This window comes from Syngnathus leptorhynchus, chromosome 10 (assembly GCF_054491065.1).
Source record: "Syngnathus leptorhynchus isolate UIUO chromosome 10, UIUO_Slep, whole genome shotgun sequence".
In the NCBI taxonomy this organism is placed as follows: Eukaryota; Metazoa; Chordata; class Actinopteri; order Syngnathiformes; family Syngnathidae; genus Syngnathus; species Syngnathus leptorhynchus.
In genome coordinates, this window is record NC_141204.1 from 4,414,249 (window position 1) to 4,435,480 (window position 21,232).

Consider the following 21,232-nt stretch of genomic DNA (forward strand, 5'->3'; position numbering starts at 1 on the left):
AATCCACTTATCACTAAACTGAGAATACACATGGACACAACATTAGGTACAGTGAACTCACAGAGTGTGCCATCAGGGCCCTCAAGGCCTTCTCTGCTGACTTAAACACTGTTCATCTCCTGGCTTTCAGTTGTTTGTGGATAGAACAATTGATTTAATCCAATGTCAGTTTTTATTTGTTGCCATGTAAATGAAATCTACCCAAGGTCACCAGGATCAGAAGTGCTGGTGCCACGATTAAATCATTTCAAAATCTGTCCCAATACTTTTGAGCAAAGTGAGATGGACTTTTTAGGCTATTTGGGGCGTGGCGTTATGAAAGACTTTCTGTATGCTGCTGATGTGTTTGGGAAAAAAAAAAAAGAGAGAATGGGATTTTGTGAGTCACTTCGTCCTCATGCAGCAGCACATGTGCTTTTTCCTGCAGTTTGTAAAGTTGCCTCAAAGAATTCCAGGGAATGAAAACGTTTAGTACACAAGATGAAGTTTTTTTTTTAAAAAGAATCATTTGAAACTGCTCCGCAGCCTCAATAGGTCCAATAAAACGCCTATGGTGGATTTATGCGTTGCTGCCCTCTGTTGGTGAGAGGCGAGCACTGCAGTAACTATGCTATTTACCCAACAAAAAGACATTCTGACAGTATGCTGCCTTTTATATGAACTATTGTTGGAGTTATCATTTGCCTCCTAATTGTAATTATTATCATCATTTTTTGGGGGGCGAAGGGTGATTTTCATTGCTTCTGTGGAAATTGGTGCAAGCTGATGTTTGGAGGGGAGGAGAAATTAATAAAAATAGATGGCTGAAGCTTCCACGTGTCTTCAGTTTATTGATGTTGCAATAAAAACTCACAGAACAGCATACTGTAAAAACAATAGAATACACAATTATCAAAATAATCCAAATGATAAAAAGCAGTCACACTTACATTTCATCTTTGACATATCAAAACCACAAACATCAGGCACAGATTTGGTCTGCGATGAGTTTGGAACTAGATATGGGTCAAAATAATGATATCAGTCGGTATTATATCGTTAAGCGTATTCATCGTCATTAACTTTTGCCCCCCCCCCCAAAAAAAAAATGAAAAAAACTCTTTGTCATGTTTTTTTGTTTTCTCCAATGTCATACAATCGTTGGTCGGTATCACAACATCGTATCAAATACCAATTCTCGTTTGTACGAGCACAACCGTCGTTTAGCAAACATATTCATTCGTCTTTACCCTGAGTGCGGTTTTAAAATCATTCTGCACACCAGTTTCAAAATGTTCCTGACATCGGGTGGAATTTCACCTTAAAGCCGTAATATCGTGAAATTTATGCAAGCAGTGTAGTGTTTATACATCAATTATAATATTTAATATTCATTCCTTATTTAAACTTACGCAACAAACAGCTAATACCAGTGTTTTAAAGTCACAAAATGAGAAAAAAGTAAGACAGTGAAAGTCTTCCAGGAAAAAAAAAAAAATCTACAAATTTTGACAGAGCAGCGATGACTTTGAATGTAAACATTTCAAGTAATCATGACGGCATACAATGTCATCACTTAACTAACGCACAAAAAACAAAAACGGTGTTCTTAATTTATTTAAACCAATTTGAAATCTTCTTTCCGTGATTGTCCTATACGAGCGAGAACATAAATAAGATACTTAACGACAAAACAACCCAAACCGCTTATCTTGACAGCAGCGCAGATGACCAACCTGACCAGCAGGAGGCGTCCTAACCCGCTTTTACGCATCGCATCATTAACTTTTTTTTAAAACGTCATTGATTATTCAAATTGGTAATAACGGAAGACGATGATAAATAAAGCTAATCGACGCCTATTGTCTAGCTTTTTCTTCCTGACAGAATTGTAAAAAAGAAATATTTGAACATTTTTTTTACAGTGTTAAGTACATGAAATTAGTCAGACATTTGGACAACAAAACGTCATTCTTAATTTCCTGAAAACGTGCCATTGCATAAACAAATATATTTGTATCTGAAACACACACACAAAAAAATCATTCCTTTTCAACGCAAACATTCTGTCCTGGAGAATAACTCTCTAACGCATTAACATTGCATCTTTGCTGGATTTTGGCATCACAAAAACTTCCCACAAGCAGGCTGGCAAAATTGACACCCATAAGGATCTTAACCGCCAATATGGACAAAAACATTGCAGGTTACGTTAGCCCCGATAAAAACACTAAAAGGATGACGGAAGTAACGGCAACTAAGCCTCCAGTGTTTCCACTAACGCACTGCCATCTTTCAACGAGTGAGCTGAATTATCTTCCTGGTATGAACAAAGTACAAAGACCTTACAAGTGAAATTAAGGATATTGAATAAATTGCTAAAACGACTTTACGGAAAGCTGTCCTTACTTGTACTACTGGTGACATAAAATTCAACTAGTTAGCGTCTAGTTTGCTCCATCAACACACAGTGTCAACTAGTGCAGTTTTGCTACCCTAGCAACATGTAGCCTTCCTACTTGTATGTCAAAATTTGTCCTACTGGTGAACAGAAGTGTTATACATTCCCGTTATAGAGTTGCCAATGTCATATTTGACAATTTTTTGGAAAACAAGACAACCATCACCAACAATTAGATTGTTTTGAAATTGACACAAGGACGGTAAGTCAAAAGAAATGTTACAATAAAGGTGCATCAAATTGTTGTTTTGCTCCCAGCAAACTTTAAAATTTGACAAAGGCAACTGTGCTATTGAAGAAATTCTTTTTTTTTTTATGTATGAAAGGATATGAAATGAGAATACTGCAGATTTTCCAGCTTCTGAGGTAGTATCAGGGACAGGACGGCAGCTGTGAGAAAAAGGACCGGTGGAAAAAAAAAAAAAAAAAAAAAAAGCTGAGACACCGGACGTTGATGTGACATTGCGGAATGCTGCGTCTCCGTGTGAAAGGCACGAAACTGACCTAGTCTCTGAAATACCAATTTTTTTTTTGTCTACGTATGACCCGAGGATTTTCCAGCTTCTGTGGTAGCGTCAGAGGCTAGACAGCGGCTACTCGAAAGCTAACAGCGGGTACGGTAAACACCAGACACTTCACTAATCTAACGATCCGTTTGTGGTAAAGGCACCGATCGATAAATGATCAAATCCATCTCTGATACAGATTTTCGAACTCTGACGACACTGTACAGAGACCACGCCTATTTTCCTCATGTCTGTTCCTATATAATACAGCATTTTGGATGCCCTCCTGTGGAGAGTGGACAGTGTTAAAGCGTTTATAAATAGTTACAGCTGTATAAATATGTGCGCCAAAGACAAAACACGTTTTTGGTTCAAGCTCTTTGTACACCAAAGCAGGATCAAATTAATAAATAACGGCACCACTTTACAATAAGGGGACTCTCAAATGGGGTTTTAACGAATAATGATTCGAGACAATGTGGTACGTCGATAAACGCCATGTGGTAAAATTTTGATACGCCTGATATTAAAAACTAAAAAAAAAGTAACAAAAAAACAAAAACAAAAAAAATAAGTACCCTTACTGTAAAATGGCAGCCCAAAATACTTTGGTGCTCCTAAATGGAGCAAACCTCTCCAGGCTGAAGTTCCAAATGAGCACAGCGACAAGCTGCCAGCCGTTCAAAATAATGGTGGGCACTTTCTACTGGCAGTTGAGGTCTGTCTGGTTGAGCCAGGACCAGATTTGGATCATCTCCTGCGGAGTGCGCGGGTGGACTAGCATCAGGCCCTTGTAGGCGCATGGGATGTTGCGATACTTCTCCTCGATATTGAAGGTTCTGAAGCCCTTGTGTTTCGTGGGGGCCAGCCCCAACTTCATCAGGCATATGCCCGTGTAGACGTCATCGATGGGGTAGAGCGCCACCCGGTGGGAGGCGGCGTGCAGGCGAGCTGCGAGGCTAGCTGAGTACAGGTAGCCGCCGCCGCCGGCGTAAGGCGGATACGAGCCGATGTACATGCTCTCCGGGATGAAGTACTTCAACTTATTGTCCCGGTGCGGCCCGGCGTTGGTGATGACGTCGCCCACGAAGAGGTCGGCGGCTTTGGAAGCCGACAGCCCTCCCAGGAAGCTCAGGATGGCGTAGGTGTTGACAAAGACGTCGTCGTCCCCCTTGAAGATGAAACTGGCACCTGAGCAACGTGTCTGGATCCAGTCCAGAAAAAGGACCTCCTTAATAGTCAGGTTGAAGAAGGAGTCCCGGAAGTCCCACTGAATGATGTCCCGATGTTGATCGCTCTCGTACTTCAGCATCGGCGACAGGTCCGGGTGGTGGTCTCCGGCCATGGTCTGGCCCAGGAGGAAGATGGTCACTACGGTGCGGTTGGCGACCACACCCGCCCTGCCCCAAGACTGGCGTATGGCCTGACGCCTGTCGAAATGCGCCGCCAGGGACTTGACGGCTAACAACAGGAAGGGCTGCTCCTGGCAGATGTCCGGCTGGTCCATCAAGACCGGGTAATAGCGGCAGCGCATGTACAGCAGGAAGTCCTTGAATCGCAAAGGTAGGGAGTTGTAGTCTTTCACTCGAGTGGTCACCCTGGTGTCGGGTCGACAGGAGTTGAAAGACACCAGGGTTTCATTGAGCCAATCGGGCAAGTCGACGGTTCCGTGATTGGCCAGGATGGGGTTGTGCCGGAAGTCCAGAACCTGCTGCTGAAGATTCCAGTGACCCGAGCTTTGCGTCATCTTTTTCCAGAAGGGCTTAGAGGGGATAAGCACCTTGTCCTGGAAAGCCTTGTCCCGCCCGCCGTGTCGGAAGATCACGATGAAGATGAAGACGTTGACCGTCATCACAGTCAACAGAACCTTCAGTTTCATCCGCAGCAGCGCCATGACGCCTTCCCGCACCTGAACAGACAAATATTCACAAATATTTCACATTTGGGAACAAGACCCCCCAAAATAGTTTCCTGTCTTTTTTTATTCAATTAATAAATTAAGAAATAAAATATATCTTACTTTGAGAGTCATTTTTTGAGGCAAACACAACACACATGCTTTTGTCTCGGCCAACAGCTCAACTGATTGTGTTTGAACAAAGTCTGATCAAATTCCACCGCAAATCAATAAATAACCAGATGATGTCATTGCCGCTCGATCCATTGTGATGCCCTGTGACAATGTTCTGTCAAAACAAACGCCAACAAGCACTCTGGATGCCGGCCAAACTAAACACAATTTAACAATTGAAGAGCCTTTCAAGATTCATTCACCGCCATTATTGTGTAACCAGCACATCCCATCCAAGACAATCTGTGCGTGGGGTTGTTCAAATTCTGGCACTGGTCAAGAAAGACCTCCTTGTCCCAGAAAACACTGCCTAAAATTGTCAAATAGAATTATTTCCATACATATTTTATAATTATGGGATAATCAGTGTAACTGCCGAAGTCGGGACGCAGTTTTACTTTTTGTGTGAATTTATTTTTATTTCTTGTTATTTGTATATAGTTTGTAGCGGTGTCTTGTTCATATTAAGTTGTAATAGAAACCCAAAGTAAATCCGATTAACTTCGAGGGCACTTCCTGTTTTTGGGGAAAGAAGCGGGAAGGTAACGTGGCGCAACACCGCAATAGTTAACGGCCTACCGAGGACGCGTCATCGCCAAGTAAATAAAACTCTTTAAGTTAAGTACCTGGTTGTTCACTGGCAGACCAAAGTGGTATATAACTTTTACTTTTGTATTTGATGTGTATATTTTGTAAATCGAAGTTTGTCTCAGCGGTTCTACGGTGTGGCTGTGATTTCAAACGACTTCAACATCTGTAATCAAAGAATTCTTGTCTCTTGGTGAACAATCTGGCACAATCAGTATTCTGTACTAGCTGCCAGATTAAAATAAACTTCAGCGTGACTTCTGTTTCTCAATTCTCTTATTCCGTGGGGTAAATTCTTTTTCTCATTTCCCTCCACAAACGACACGGCTTGTCTTAGCCTTTTTTCGAACACGCCACGTCCTTGTTTTTGGCCGACTGTTTTGAAGCGCTCACCTGGCATGGTGCATAGCTTAGCTATGCTAACGGCAAGCGAAAACGTGCCTGTGTGGTTACAGAGCAACTCCTCCTCCCTGCGGGATCATTACTTTCCAGTTCCGAGCACAAGCAAGAAGACTCCTGGGTTTTGAAAGAACAAGGAGCTGGGAGGCGGTCCGAAAATGAGGGCCCAACAACATGTTGACAAGAGCGGAGCTTCCCGATGCTCAATTAAACTCCAGCAGTGCTTCACAACATGGTGGACAAGTTTGTTATTAATCCTGTCAGCCATTTTGAGATGTCTTTTTTTTTTTTCATACAACTGTAGGAACTGTTGGATTTTGGTTGGTTTTCAAAGTGCTCTACAAATGAAAGAAGAGTCATTCATTAAACATTAAACAAACTTTTGGAACTGTTGAAGTGGTTTCATTTCCATCACGACATATTTCCTCTTCAGATTGCATGCAGTGTTGTGCAACTAGTCTTGTGTTACCTCCTTGCCAGTTTACAAATCGGTAGGCTTCCCGTTTTATGTTTGTCAAGCAGAAGTTGTCGAAATTGGACGTGGCGGTAAAACCTTTGCCTTAGATTGCCTTTTAATTCATATGGTATTCCAACATTAAGACCAGACCCAGAGCACATTTAACTTATTAAATGTATATACTGATGATATTTTTGAACATGTAATAAAGCTCAACCAAATGGACGCATTGTGTTGGTCTTACCTTTGCTGCTGAGGTTTTGTTGCAAAGCCGTCCCTTGGCTAGCCCGCTTACCCCATTCTTGGTTCCGCCCTGTTGGGGACATAACGGAAGCGGGGGATTTAATGGTTCATGATGCTATCAAAAAAAAAAAAAGACCAGTCAACCCACGGGATAGAGACAGGAAGTGGTCAAACCAGAAGTCTCATCTGACTTTTAGCATTGATGTGATTAGAATGATTCAAAGCAATTTATCAAACACGCACACATGACTAGCAATGAACTGATTTGAAAATCGGACTAAAAGGCACTAAGAGGATACTCCGGTCTCTAGCCTAGCGGCGCCATAAATAGACAAGTGGCGCCGAAGCACCAAATATCTACACTCCACGACACTATTCACACTTTTGATGTCTCGCACACACACACAAAACACAAACAGGCACACAAGTGGGCAGGTTGCAAAAAAAGAAAAGTTTTGTGGTTAGTTACACATGCGACAAAGGTTTATGGGCCGAGGTGATCTCAGCTGCCGACACGTCTCCCCGGCACGTTTTTAAATAGAACGCAATTTCTTATTATCAACAAATACTTGTGGGCTTGACCCCGCTCGGCAGAGGTCACTGGATGGAATCTAAACGAAAAGATGTACCCACAACAATGTCACAACATTGCACAAACGTTCACGGCTTGATCCTGAAACACGACTCATGGATGTCACAGAGAGTATCCGATATTTGTGGTCATATCTAGTCTTGGTCAAAGTTGTGTCCATCTCTAAATGTGGCCTTGCCAACCAACTAGAGAGAGTGTGTCATTGTGCTCATGTGATTAAAAAAAAAACTTATCATGGAGTCATATGAGGCAAAAGGCTGCGGCAGGAAGGCTAAAAATAGTCACTGGTAATCAAAAAAGACAACACAAGTGAAGTGTGTCAGTCAACAAGTCATGGTATCAGCATATGTTACATTTCTCACACTATATTACAAATTCATTGCGGCGACATCGATGAGGAAGAAAATATGCAGAAAAAATACATTTAATCGTCTATAGTCAATATGGCACCAAAAAATGGTTGGCAAGATTTGCCTTTTTTTCTTCTATCTCTTCATCACACATCCACACAGACACAAAATTCAACATGTCAAATCAATGACGAAGTGGTAATTCTATCTTGACTTTGTGAGCAACTGTCATTTTGGGGAACTCATGTTGTCCAATTATTAATTTGTCCAGTTGTATTTCCGGTGACGCTCACCTTTTCATTAAAAAAGTACATTTGATTTCTTTCCCCCCCCCCCCCTTTTTTTTCCTGCTTTTACTTTTTTGCTCTTCACTTTGCCAGCCGTTTGTGCGCAACTAAAAGTAAAAAGGGATTAATGTTGAAAGTGTTAATTACCTAGTCCAGGAGATTATTTTACTTGTGGGCACGGCCTCACGCGTTAGTGCTTTTCCTCGGTGCCCGCCCGACACAAACTCCTCGGCGACGGGGTTAGGGGGGGGAATTCAATGATCGCTCGCTGGCTTTCGGGATCCTCGTTAGAAAAACAGGCAAAAATATCACGATAAAACCCGGATAGTGGAAAAAGTCGTACAAGTTGAATGAGTCCGCAGCGGCGTGACGACTGTTGCTTGCTTGCTTGCTTGCTTGCTTGGTTCAACAGTCCTTCTGACTTAGAACAGGGCGTGATAGGGGCGGGGCCTGGTTGACTCATGGAAATAAAGGAGTTTCTTCTAAATGCGTTGCGGATATCCATAATTCAGTTTGCCTGGTCAAAAAAAAAAAACTTTTCAAATATTCCTAATTAGCATTTCAGGTATTTGCAACGCAGTGACTTGTGGTGAGGTTAATGACTGGTGAGGCATTAGTTATTATTAAGTCAAGTCAAGTCAAGTTTATTTGTATAGCCCTTTAAATGATAATTATTAATTAATCTGGATATGAATCCGATATAAACGATTAGATTTTGGTCTTGATTGAAATTGAATTTGGTTTTAAAGCTTAATGGTCAACTTAATAGTTGTTTTTTTTCTCTCATTTCAAATTCTGAAGTATTTTTATTCCATGAATCAAATTGACCTTTTAAATGCGAAGAAAGCTTGCCATACGTTTTAGCCACAAGTCATGACTCTGCTTGGGGTCACATCTGAGGTTTTATTTATCCAACAGTCCTACAGACTGTTTTGACAACATCTGAATGTAGTGTTAGGTGCAGTATGTTTGGTGAATGGGTAGGTAGGTAGGTAGGTAGGTAGGTAGGTAGGTAGGTAGGTAGGTAGGTAGGTAGGTAGGTAGGTAGGTAGGTAGGTAGGTAGGTAGGTAGGTAGGTAGGTAGGTAGGTCATACATGAGGTATGTGGTTACTATGCAATGGAGATACAGTAGTTTACTGGGTAAAGAGTGGCACTTCAGCAAAGATTAAAAAAAAAAAAAAAGTTGGATGTCATATCTTTCTCTGGCCTCCATTACTTATATTAAAGCCAATTGAATCAAGTTTATTAATATTCAAGAAGCACAAATCCCCAGTTTATTATTTGAAAAGCCTTTTGGTCTCCCAAGACAGAACATTGTATTGCCACAGATATCAGCCACAGGGAATTGCAGAAATATTGGAGCGTTCAAGTTTACATACAGTCTCTCGTAAATTTGTTTCCAAAAGGAGATTAAGGTCCGATGTGGAAAAAGTGAGACGGATATGTTGTATTTTGTCACTTCTGCCTGTTTATTGTCGATGTTACAACAATTCTTAATTGGAGAAGAATATGTGGCAGACGGGAATCAAATACGGCAGTAACAGGCTAAACTAACATTAGCATGTTTTGCTCATTTTCATCCATTTAGGAGAAGAAAAGGGACAAACGTAGCAACCTGGAGACTACGACACAGACTTGTGACAAACCCCCATGCGGATCACCGTCGTGGTCAAGTTCCTATCCGATCAAGTGTGACAAAGTGTAAAAAATGGTTTAAGCATTAAGGATTTTGCGGTTGAAGCCTGGGAAAGTGGTCAAGTGACAACTGTAAACAACAAAACATGTCCAGTCGATTAAGTGGAATGACTTATACTCTACTCTGTCCATTCAAGTTAATTTGGTGGGACAGTGAGGTTAGGCTGTAGTTTGCTCTGTAATTAATTTCGTGGGCGTCAAACAAAAACATCCTTGACGTGTTTGTAAAACAGGCCAAAAATAGCAGCTCTCCCTCGTCCGTCTTCAGCACATCCAGCTTGAATGCAAAAAAATAATAATCTTTGGGTGATTTGTGTGTGTGGAACTTCCTCCTCGCATGGTCAACAATGCAGGCGTTTGTCATCACGGCGCCTGGACCCTGGCAGCGACTTCTGCAGGTCCTGTGACTCCTCGCTTCTCCCTCAACAATCCACAAGCTCTCAGAGATAGCTACAACACCATTGGTTCATTAAAACATGGTAACAACAGTGATCTCCAGTTGTTTTGCTTTGATTATTGCTGCATTCCTTTCACTATTGTCTCCTGTTGCGGCTAATGATAGGTCATTAGCTTTACCTCCGAGGAGGGCTAATAATTAGCCGTTAGCTTTGAAACGAGGTGACCTTGCCTGACTGCGTTTCTCGGCTGGTTGTTCATTACCGCGTGTCAATCATTACAATATCACTGCCCGGGTTACATGGTAGCAAACGGGAAGTAAACGTGACGTTTACTGGAGCTGTAACATCAAGTTTGACAAAACTAGACGAACCAGTCTGTCGTGTCACACGCTCATATACACAAAGACACGTGCACAAGTTTTTTTTTTTTTTTTATGATAATGATGCCATTGGCAAAATGTTTTATTTTGAATAACACTCACAAACTAAAGTTCTTGTGCTTTCCAATGGAACTGGACTACTACTTTCAGAAGCTGCAACACAGCCATTGCGTGGAATTATGGTTAAGGTAGTTTACCATGCAAGCGTGATGGTGAGCAGCGATAGAGCACAAAAAGCAAACATGGGAGCGAGGTCAAATGATTCCTGCAATGCAAGCCCTCAATTTTTGGATTGACTCAGGCTACTGTGAATGTTTTTCGAATCCCTACAGCCCAGACAGCACTAACCCAGCACGTCTGCGACCCCTTGTGGGCACAGGCGGTATAAATGGATATAATATTTTATTTTCTGTTACAGTCACCCATTGTCAGTACTTAAATAGTGGAGTCAAGTGACATAATAGTAGGAATATTTATTCAACTTCTTCACCTTCACACGCAATTTCTTCAGGAATTGCAAATTCTAGTTAATAATTATCATTTCATAATAATAACTAATGCCTCACCAGTCATTAACCTCACCGCAAGTCACTGCGTTGCAAATATCTGAAATGCTAATTAGGAATATTTGAAAAGTTTTTTTTTTTTTTGACCAGGTAAACTGAATTATGGATATCTACGGAAGAGGATTAGGGCCAGTGAAGAATAAAAAACGAGGGGTGGCAGGAAAGTCAGAATTCTGACTTTATTCTCAGAATTCTGACTTTATTCTCAGAATTCTGACTTTAAAGTCAAAATTCCCCATTTCTGACTTTAAAGTCAGAATTCTGACTTCATTCTCAGAATTCTGACTTTAAAGTCGGAATTCGGACTTTATTCTCAGAATTCTGACTTTATTCTCAGAATTCTGACTTTAAAGTCAGATTCAGAATTTCGACTTTAAAGTCAGAATTCTGAGAATTCTGAGAATAATGACAGAATTCTGACTTTCCTGCTGTTGTATATTTAGATGTTGTATATTTTGGACTAACTCATGTTCCGTAGTGGGAAAACCCCAGATGTGGAAGGGAGAGTCACTAGCTACTTCGCCACGCCGCTTCTGACTCATTCAACTTGTACTTTTTCCATTAGCCGGGTTTTATCGTGATATTTTTGCCTGTTTTTCTAACGAGGATTTTACTCCCCACACTTCCGAAGCAATCCCGCATCTATTGTACAATTGCACGGAACGGGAGCCGTGATTTTAGAAGTTTGTGATGATGTTATGCCGGTGTATTCTTCCAATCTGTGAGTAAACGTATAAAATCGATTGACTGTCCTCCAAAGTTTGCCAGAACTTGCAAAGTTGCTTGTTGAGCGAATTAGGTTCGCTAACGCAAAGATGTGCGGTCGAAGAAAATAATCGGGATTAGTCCGGGCATGTGCGCTCGCTTGTTGCCGGCTTGGTAAATGTGTATGAGATGCCTTGTAACTTTGTTTTGACCCCCATTTCGTGTCTGCCAGTGGCATGGCTGCAGTTGTGTGGTGGAAACCCCAGTACCCCCGTCTGTAAAGTCATTCCGGATTCCAAAGGGTGGCATTATAACATTATCGGAGGTGAAGATCCGCCTAGCAGCTTTTACGAATGGATTAACGGGACGGTGGGTTACCTATTGTTTGACTAGTGACTTTATTTGACTGTGAATATTGTTGAATGAGTGAAACAATTCGCCATCTAAATGGTATTTTAACCAAGATTTGTTCAAATGCAAGCATAGCAATCTGTGCACACAAAGTACGAAGGCAGCTTGATAACGATCTTTCCATCTCAGTCAAGTATTATTTACAAGAAATTATGTTCATGCCCTGTTGTTAGGCACTACGTACTTTGAATGAGAATATTAAAGTATAAACATGGACTGTCTCTATATGGCAGTGCAAAGTTGCTATTATTTGTTTACTAAGGATTTATTAACTTTATTTGTTTATTAAGTAATTATTACCATCCCTTTGTAATTACATTGATTTCAATCCTACTTAAAATGGTAGGCTAATTGATTGATTATATATATATATATATATATATATATATATATATATATTTTTTTTTTATAAAACTTTCTTTAATTTTAACTTGAAATCTGAGGGAGTCAGGTTATAAGCCCATCAGGGTTTCTAGTCTTCCTTGCGCACGTCTTTATTTTCTTTAATTTTTTTCTTCATATGACATTTGTGTTATTTTGTGTGTGCAAAATAAATTAAAAAAGGACAAAAATGCAAAGGAAGCGCTCATGATGGCAAACCTGTGCTTTTTAGAATCACACGTTGGCTAACAGGCAACAAAATGAAAGCGCCAATGTGGTCGTGCAGCACAACGACACGTATCTTCATACCAAAGTTTGTTTGCCGGGCATCCGTCGTAAACGAGACAATCACAATGAGGTGAGAAAACATCATGACTCCACCAGTAATGCCATGCCCCCACATTTTTCCTGATGACAAAAATGTTAAGCTAAGCAATATATTTCTGTTGTTCTTTCTGTTCAGCCTCACCCACAAATTATAAATTGCCCAGGTAAGCCTCCGTGTCATTCTTGTTCAATTTCTCCACTACTGCAAGTGACAGGATTCTGATGAGCATTCATATTATGTTGTCTACTCTAAGTAATGTTATTTCCGAGCTCTTGAATGCATCACTTTTTTGTTTGATGGGAAGAAGAGCGCTAGCTAAAGAGAAGTGTGTGCTACAGCTGCAGCCATAAGATTAAAAATGCTGTAGTTGCTCAAAAACATAAATACTGTAACGTAACCGCTTGTCATTTTTTCATTCGCAGTCAACTGCACTAAAAGTGACGAACATCATCGACCGCTTGGTAAGTGCACACTGCAACCAGCGCATGCCCCCACACCAACTATCTCATCTGTGGCTATGTTTGCATGGAAATGTTTTTTCCAATTAAAAGCCTGTTTGGAATTCAAAAAAACCTTCCTGTACGTACCCCATTCGGAATATTATGTGTATCAAGCCCATTTGGATCAAGATTTTCTCCCGAACCAGAGGGACAGTTTATGTCCGTTGAACTCTGATTGGATTAAAAAAATGTTGTCCAGATAAACGTAGCCTGTGTCTGCATCTTGAAAACACTAAGATAACATGTTTTTTGAAACTGACAATTTTGAGTTAAGCAACAAATATTTTTTTTTGTAGAATGTAAAAATGTATCTATCATCTGTAATGAACTGGCACTAACTGTCCAATGTTGCTTATTTGGAAAGAAATGTTGAACCTTGTTCTTCTCTGACAGGTACCAGAGTTGGGATTGTCAGCGGCATTGTGGTGTTTCTGGTGATTTTGGTTGTTTACATATGCTGCAGGATAAACCGGAAACAACAAAAATAATCACTTTCATTTTGAGCAAAAAAACAAGAAGTGCAATGCAAGTTTATAAACCAGGTCAATGGCCTAGTAGTAGAATGTCCGCCCTGAGACTGGAAGGTTGTGGGTTCAAACCCCGGCCAAGTCATACCATAGACTATAAAAATGGAATCTTCCTGCTTGGCACTACTCCCCTCTCCCCCAGGGGATGGATCAGAATCACATGGTGTGTGTGACGATGATCATTGGGACTCTTTTTAACTTTTAACTACCCAGATCCAAATGATATCCGAGAAGAATTTACCAAGAATATGCTAACCCCCTGGAATCAGCAAATGATTACACGTTACGTATGCCAGTTTACATTTACCCTGAGCATTATATGAGCAGCAACCTTGCAGGCATTAAATAGTTCAACTGTGAAGGCTGCCTCTTGCTAATTACTGTGAGCATAAAGATGAAGAAGTGGGATGCTGCAACTGCCAACTTATTTTTGTGTGGATTTATTTTATTTGGAATTTGTAGCAATATTAAGGTATTATTAGGATAGAAAATGAAGCACAAATAAGTCTGACCTCATGCTGTCTCTGTCTGTAAGATGTTTGCTTTGGGTGTATGTAAATTATTTGCATACCAGATAGAGTTGGCCTGTCATGTATTTATTTGTGTGCATTGGTTTGTTTTATTTTGTGTGTGTTTTTTTGGTATCGGGGATGTCTTATTTTGTTTTTGTCAAGATCCAAGAATTTTTATTGCGCGTTTTTGAGCATGCCAAATGAGGAATTTGACTTGGGTCCATCTCAGCCTCTGTTCAGGTGACTAACAACACTCAGGACGTGTGAAAATATGTGACAAATATTAAAATATTCTCTTTTGTCAGCTTGTAGTTGATGCTGTTATTATACCTTATGTGTGATTAAAAGGTTGAACTGGAGAGAACAAAAAAAAAAAGTCTGACTTTGATGGCAATTCCTTTTACCAGCTAAAGAATCTTCAGGCTTACGTAATGCAGCAGTGACAGGAAACGCCCGGCCGCCAAGGCCTTATTGCGAAGCTGAACTCTTCATTCCTTTGCAGAGGGCATTCATATACACTCAATAGAAATGATTTTGTTCAAAAATGTCTGGACTGATGGTAATTAGGAAGGTAGAGTGCTTTTAAAATGATGGGATTGATTTCAGAAATTTGGAATTATGGGTATCAAACTAAATAAAGGGTCATACTAAGAATAACTACCGTATGGCTCTGCGTCATAGTTTTACACGCAATCATCTGATTTAGTAGATAATAATAACATTAAAATGGATTTAAGAAAATCTTTGCGGGTTTGAACGTTACATTAACGTCACACAAATGGGCGGGGCCTTAGATCGATTTCCTGTTTGTGGCTGTACAGATGGATTTCGTTGCTTCATTGCGTCGATAGCTGGTCATGGTTGTTCAATAGTAGTGATCCAAATGGATTCGTGCGGCTCGGACACGGAGGGCGAGGACCAGCAGCAGAAACCTCTTCTGCACCGCAGACACGAAGACAACATTCAGCGGGGTAATGAGAAGCGCGGTCTGGCCGGCTGGCTAAGAGAAGCCCATGCACACAGCCCGTCGACTTTACTCCTACAATCATGTTATTACGCCTCAATAACAACACTTCCCATAGTTTGTTTCTGTATTAGTACACTCAGCATCGCAGTCACAAGTTGGAAGTTTTTTTTTTTTTTTTTTTACAACGACATCTGTTTGTTGACTCAGCACATTTGGACGGAAGAACCCAAAGTGACAGAAAAAAAGGAGAAATAATGCATAGTTATGCATAATGACTCCTTTTTTAATAATAATGCATAGTTCTGCATTATTACTCTTTTTTTGTCACCGAATGTTGCACTATATCTTTTTTTAAAAGGAAAATATTCTCCCAAGGTCTACTTTCAGGTCATGAGTCTATCAATGAAATATTTTTCTTGCAAGATTAGTACTTTCTATTGCAATAAATAAAATAATAAAAAAATACCCTTTCCTAGTAGCGCCTCCTCCCCCCCTTTTATTTTTAAATTGAGGATTAATCACAGGCAGGTCTAATTTTGTCTAGTCAGTATTTGGCCCTAAAAGAAAAAGCATAAACCTTTTGGACCATTCAAAGATGCCGCTATAAAGTGATGACTACTTTATTCAGTGACGTCAAAGTTAAATAACACTTAAATGGAAAGCCAACCTCCAAGAGAAGGGAAGTACCAGTCTCACTGGGTGGCGTCTTGTGGTCCAGTTCAGATGCAGCAATTGGGTAGGACGACTTCTTCAAGGCTATTATTGTAAGACTAATCTTTTTCTCTAAAACAAGACTGTTCTCAAAAGATTATTTTAAAAGTCATTTTCTATTTAAAAGGCACCTTTTCTGGTAAGTTTACTATATTTCTTTAATCCTGCTTGGAAGAGGTTGCACTAGACACTTGATAGAGGAATAATACGTGCATAAAAACAGCTCTATTAAAAAAAAAAAACTTGACTTTTGTTTAATTGAATATTCTTCGAAATACCGTGGTGCTTTGAGGTATGATTGACTAAACCGGTAACTTTTTCAAAATGAGTTTTAGTTCAGCCAATTTTCTTTTTGTCTTGACTTGGAAGTACAAACTTTACGTGAGCATTGCATTTACGGTAGACTCACGAAACAAGCACCAGTTTGGCAAACTGCAGTCGGTGAGTAAATAGGCTTCAGGCTATTCATTTAGGCTAAACAAAGCATAAATTTGAAAAAAACCCAGCTATGAAGTTGGATAGTTTAACCCTAACACAAATTTTCCTCTCCTAAGAACGAATTAATATTACGGCAGCTTACTGAGAAGCTGACGCCCAATTTACACTAACAGCAAAGTCAGTTTAATTCTTTACATTCTATTGAATTATGTTTTCAACTTTAAAATTGAGCAATGTGTTTATCCAAATCATTTTTGACTAACCTTTTTTTTTTTTTGGCCCGCAGCTCCAGCATGCTGTTCTGCACGCTATGGCCTGGCCCTGTTGTCGTGTTTCGGTTTTTTTGTTGCCTACGCCCTGCGGGTCAACCTGAGTGTGGCCATGGTGGACATGCTCAACAGCACCCATCAAGCACACCCCAACAACCACAGCAGTTCTGTGTGTCCCGCCCACCAAAGCCCCACACGCCCCAAACACAATCAAACTGTGAGTTGTGTTTTTTTTTTCTTTGTGATTTCTTTGACTGAAACAGAAACGTATTCGAGAAAAATATTCTAATAATTTTAATCCCTGCAGGATGACTATTTTTTTTTAAAAACTTGTCTAAAATTACCATTAGCAATTTGATTATTTTCCCCAAAAGAGAATAGCAGACACAAAAGATTGGTTTGACTTACTTTTTCGATGTCTTCAGTCCCCGTTCTTTCCTTGGCTCCATTTGCTGCATTTTGGAAAGTGACACAAATTAGTTTGTCACATCTCAATATTTAATCATATTAAAATAAAAAATTCTTTCACAAAACAATCCAAACTAGCATACAGGCACAGTTTTTTTTCTTCGTTTTTTTCATTATGGAGTTTAAAAAAAAGCCTTTGGTGACAGGCCAGAGTGTACGACTGGGACACAGAGAAGCAAGGCTGGATCCTGGGCTCGTTCTTCTACGGTTACATCCTGACCCAAATCCCCGGGGGCTACCTGGCGGGCCGCTTGGGGCCTAAATGGTTGCTGGGTTTGGGCATCCTGGGGACGGTGGTGTTCACTCTGCTCACCCCCTTGGCGGCTGACCTGGGTGCCGGCTATCTCATCGCCGTCAGGGTCCTGGAAGGTGTCGGGGAGGTACGTCAGCAGCCTGGAATCCTTGAAAAAAAAAAAGAACAGAGAAATGTCACAATTGGACAAAAATGGTGGTTTGGTACGAGGAGGAAAAATAACAAACGTACCTTTTTAGGGTGTCGCCTTCCCTGCTATGTACAGCATGTGGGCAGCGTGGGCGCCGCCCCTGGAAAGGAGTCGTCTTCTCACCACCTCCAACATCGGTGAGAGCAACAAGTCCATTCGGCAGCGAGTTGGCATTTCATCGTTTAACCTTAACCGTACTTGTGTGTGAATGGCAGGAATCCAGATTGGGACGGTGGTGTCACTACCGCTGTCAGGTGAAATCTGTTTCTACCTGGACTGGACCTACGTCTTCTATATCTTTGGTACCAGCTCTCACACTCACTTTGAAGTGAGACATTCTGCACACAAGATGACAATTCAATTTGTTTGTGAAGGTGCAGTGGGCCTCTTGTGGTTTGTGTTGTGGACATTCCTGGCCTACGACAGCCCAGACACTCACCCGTGGATCTCGGAGCGTGAGCGAGTCTACATCACAAGTTCACTTAAGAAGGAGGTGACATGCAGTCCTGTCTCTCTACACGTCCAAGTCAAGTTACATTTAGATAAATACTTAATACATTGTTTTATTGTGACAATTAAAATTAAAGAATTATATTCAAGGTAATGTTCAAGAACATTTTGAAACTATTTTATAAAATTATATTAAACACTCTTAAACAATGAATTAATGCATGTTAATCTTCTGAATTTATTTTAGTCCAAACTCAACGGGGGAAAAAAAATTTGACACACGTCCAACATCTTATTTCGAGTTTGTTTCAAAGTTTCAAAAGGCAAAAACTAATATGTATCTAACATCTTATTGTATAACAGTATTAGTTCAAACAAATAATAAAAAAAAACATTTTAAAGGTTAAAAATAAATTAACACTTAATGATGTTTTATTTTGAAGCTTTTCACAGCCAAAACTAAAATTCAATATTTCTCAAAATATTTTACAGTTCAAACTAAAAAAAAGTGCTTTCAGCAAAGTTGAATGAAAAACTACATATATGTGGTGATTTTCATTAACATTGCAAAGTTGTTGTATTTTTCAACATACTGTGGTTGTTACCAGCTGTCGCCACCGGGCGGACACATCCCCTGGCGATCCATCGTGACGTCACGCCCACTGCTGGCCATCGTGGTGGCTCATTTCTCATACAACTGGACCTTCTACACCCTCCTCACTCTGCTGCCCACCTACATGAATGATGTCCTGGGCTTCAGCATACAGCAGGTGAGGGCGCCGCCCAAACCCAAAGTTCTGCGGAAGGCTTTTCAGATTTGTCAATTGAATGAACCGCGCTTGAAAACGTCACACATCTCTCCAATTCAGAACGGCTGGTTGTCGGCGCTGCCTTACGTGGGCTGCGGTCTGATGGTCATACTGAGCGGTCAGCTGGCCGACTACTTGCGAGAAAAGTGCCGTTACCCCACCGTCACGGTCCGGAAGTGCTTCTCCCTCGTTGGTATGATCGGATCGGCGGTCTTCCTGGTGGCGGCGGGTTACACGGGATGCAACTACACCTTGGCCTTGACTTTCCTCACCATCTCCTCGTCGCTGGGCGGAGTGTCGGCGTCCGGCTTCAACATCAACCATTTGGACATTGCTCCTTCGTAAGTACCCTTAATCGGTGACGAAAAATAACGTACCGTTCACCTGCCAATGACGTCATCCTGGCAGGTACGCGGGCATCCTACAGGGCATCACCAACACCTTCGCAACCATTCCTGGCATGGTGGGACCCGTCATTGCAAGGAGCCTCACTGTAAATGTAAGAGTGTGCATCATTGATTTTTCACTGAAAATAAGAGCGCAAAGAGATGTCCATGTCGTCTCTGTTGTCAGAACACAATGGAAGAATGGCAGACGGTCTTCTACATCGCGGCAGCCATCAACGTTTTTGGTGCCACCTTCTACACCATCTTCGGACGAGGCAACGTACAGCCCTGGGCCATCCACACTGATTCCTAAACCTTCGCAGACTAAGACCAAAGCCCGCTTCTAGAAGAAAAAAAATTAAAAAAAACGAAACCTCTTGCAAATTCGACAACCCACAAAGAAGAAAGTCGTCATCAATGCCGTCGTGTTTAAATGATTACAAATGTCGGCAAGTATAGAAATATCAACCGGCTTTCTCTCAGTGTGCGGCTGACAACGAGGCGCTCTAAAGTAAATCGTAATGCAGCCGATTTAAATGGCGCTTCTCTAGACACTTAGACGCTTCACAGTGAATACATTATTCATGCGCACACCCATTCACACGCCAGTGGTGGTAAAGTAAACTATGTAAATGATAAGAAGGGAGTTGCTTAGTTCCCCCCCCCCCCCCATTTGATTGATACAACAATGATAGAGGTAAAAGCCAGTTTTTAAGGTGCAGCATGAAAGAGACATTGCACAACAACGCCTCATTTTATTCCGTGTTCTGTTGATTTTTTTTTTCCTTGTGACAAAATGTATTGTTTCCTATAGGTAGCAAGATAAATGTTATTGTTTTACAATTCTCAGGTAATACATAATGGAATTAAAAGGGATCATGAAGTTAATGTTTGACAATCTAGAGTTGTTGTTGTTTTTTTTTTAATATTCATAACACAGAGTAGCTTTTAAATACTTTAGTATTAGAAGTGACAAGGACGTCCGTCTACTTTGCACGTGTTCCAAATGTGACTTGATCAGTTTTGCACTTGTGCCTTAATGAAACATTTGAACCCAGTCACACTCTGGGAGCATTAAAAGTGTCATATTTCGTGAAATGTGTCAAATGGAATCATTGTAAAGCAGGGTTGTGCAGATTTTTGCTATTCTTTCCCTTTGTTCTGTGAAACTTTCTAAGTCTAAGATCCTTTGGTTTGTGTGAACTCAGATGTTAAAACCATTGTGTGATAAACATTTAATTGCAGTAGAATGGTGTTCTATTATTGTCTTATTTCTGCTGCTTTGAAAAACAGTGGATTGTCAAAGATGTATATCAAGCATTCAAAGATACTTTTGACATGTCTATTTTATCTATTCCAAAATCTTCCATTCACGTCAATCAGGACATATTTGGAATCATTCGAATTTTTCTGCAATTTCTTTATACCCACAATAAAAATGACCAACTACATATATGACAGTTATCTGCATTCAATCCATTTAAGTTATATTCATCTAATTTATGATCTCTTGTGATTTTTTCTCAGTACAGTCAACCAATTCCATTCACTCCGCTGATGTCGAAAGTTGAGTCGGGACCGAGAGCGCCCTCTGCTGTTCTCAAAATGTAACCCAATATTTTTTTTAAAAAGACAATACATTTATCTACAAAACAGTAAAATATTCAAATATAGCAGGTGATTAAATAGCACAGACAGACAGCCAATTCTAAACGATTGGATTCGTGTACGCACAATTACGCAATCACCCCCCCTAACCCCTCCCTCCCTCACTCACTGCGTATCGTGCGCGCGCCTGCAAGCGGATCAGCGTCGTCTGCCATCAAGTGTGCACGCGCGCTCCCTCAAAAGACCTGCACTTGACCATCAACAGCAGTAAAAACAAACCAGCAGCTCCCTGCTAAGGTAAGCAATACATTACGTCATGAATAGGTCCCCCCCCCCCCCAGCAGCT

The 21,232-nt window shown here is 40.8% G+C and overlaps 3 protein-coding genes across 5 annotated transcripts; 2 read left to right on the plus strand and 1 right to left on the minus strand.

The window, feature by feature from the left end:
* Positions 1-813: 813 nt before the first annotated feature.
* Positions 814-17,166, minus strand: b3gnt2b (UDP-GlcNAc:betaGal beta-1,3-N-acetylglucosaminyltransferase 2b). Of its 2 annotated transcripts, none has more exons than XM_085922074.1 (3): positions 17,131-17,166; positions 6,706-6,774; positions 814-4,855 (listed from the first exon to the last, which is right to left on the minus strand). In XM_085922074.1, the coding sequence occupies exon 3, from the start codon at positions 4,838-4,840 to the stop codon at positions 3,650-3,652; it is 1,191 nt and encodes a 396-aa protein (XP_085778200.1). In that variant the 5' UTR covers positions 4,841-4,855; positions 6,706-6,774; positions 17,131-17,166; the 3' UTR covers positions 814-3,649. The 2 variants fall into 2 exon arrangements, with proteins under 2 accessions (XP_085778200.1, XP_085778201.1); XM_085922075.1 differs by lacking the exon at positions 17,131-17,166 and adding an exon at positions 8,081-8,158.
* On the plus strand, positions 11,453-14,736 carry LOC147050037 (uncharacterized). 2 transcript variants are annotated; one of them, XR_015067396.1, is made up of 6 exons: positions 11,453-11,694; positions 11,911-12,047; positions 12,703-12,828; positions 12,934-12,961; positions 13,221-13,259; positions 13,692-14,730. XR_015067396.1 is itself a non-coding variant. In XM_085922076.1 (5 exons), the coding sequence occupies exons 1-5, from the start codon at positions 11,868-11,870 to the stop codon at positions 13,784-13,786; spliced, it is 468 nt and encodes a 155-aa protein (XP_085778202.1). In that variant the 5' UTR covers positions 11,453-11,867; the 3' UTR covers positions 13,787-14,736. The 2 variants fall into 2 exon arrangements, 1 of the variants encoding a protein (XP_085778202.1); XM_085922076.1 differs by having other exon boundaries at positions 11,453-12,047; positions 13,692-14,736.
* On the plus strand, positions 15,119-20,720 carry slc17a5 (solute carrier family 17 member 5). Its single transcript, XM_085922073.1, has 10 exons — positions 15,119-15,308; positions 16,740-16,939; positions 17,337-17,570; positions 17,683-17,770; positions 17,849-17,935; positions 18,008-18,126; positions 18,692-18,853; positions 18,953-19,233; positions 19,301-19,391; positions 19,466-20,720. The coding sequence occupies exons 1-10, from the start codon at positions 15,221-15,223 to the stop codon at positions 19,589-19,591; spliced, it is 1,476 nt and encodes a 491-aa protein (XP_085778199.1). The 5' UTR covers positions 15,119-15,220; the 3' UTR covers positions 19,592-20,720.
* Positions 20,721-21,232: the final 512 nt, after the last annotated feature.

What these genes read in the sequence shown, in the direction of transcription:
- b3gnt2b (XM_085922074.1), bottom strand. Translation starts at nt 4,840, where the DNA reads ATGGCGCTGCTGCGGATGAAACTGAAGGTTCTGTTGACTGTGATGACG.
- LOC147050037 (XM_085922076.1), top strand. Translation starts at nt 11,868, where the DNA reads ATGCCTTGTAACTTTGTTTTGACCCCCATTTCGTGTCTGCCAGTGGCA. An exon ending in ACGAATGGATTAACGGGACG is followed by an intron (nt 12,048 to 12,702) that starts GTGGGTTACCTA and finishes TGTGCTTTTTAG; the next exon opens with AATCACACGTTGGCTAACAG. An exon ending in CGAACATCATCGACCGCTTG is followed by an intron (nt 13,260 to 13,691) that starts GTAAGTGCACAC and finishes CTTCTCTGACAG; the next exon opens with GTACCAGAGTTGGGATTGTC.
- slc17a5 (XM_085922073.1), top strand. Translation starts at nt 15,221, where the DNA reads ATGGATTCGTGCGGCTCGGACACGGAGGGCGAGGACCAGCAGCAGAAA. An exon ending in TGGGCTTCAGCATACAGCAG is followed by an intron (nt 18,854 to 18,952) that starts GTGAGGGCGCCG and finishes TCTCCAATTCAG; the next exon opens with AACGGCTGGTTGTCGGCGCT. An exon ending in CATTTGGACATTGCTCCTTC is followed by an intron (nt 19,234 to 19,300) that starts GTAAGTACCCTT and finishes TCATCCTGGCAG; the next exon opens with GTACGCGGGCATCCTACAGG.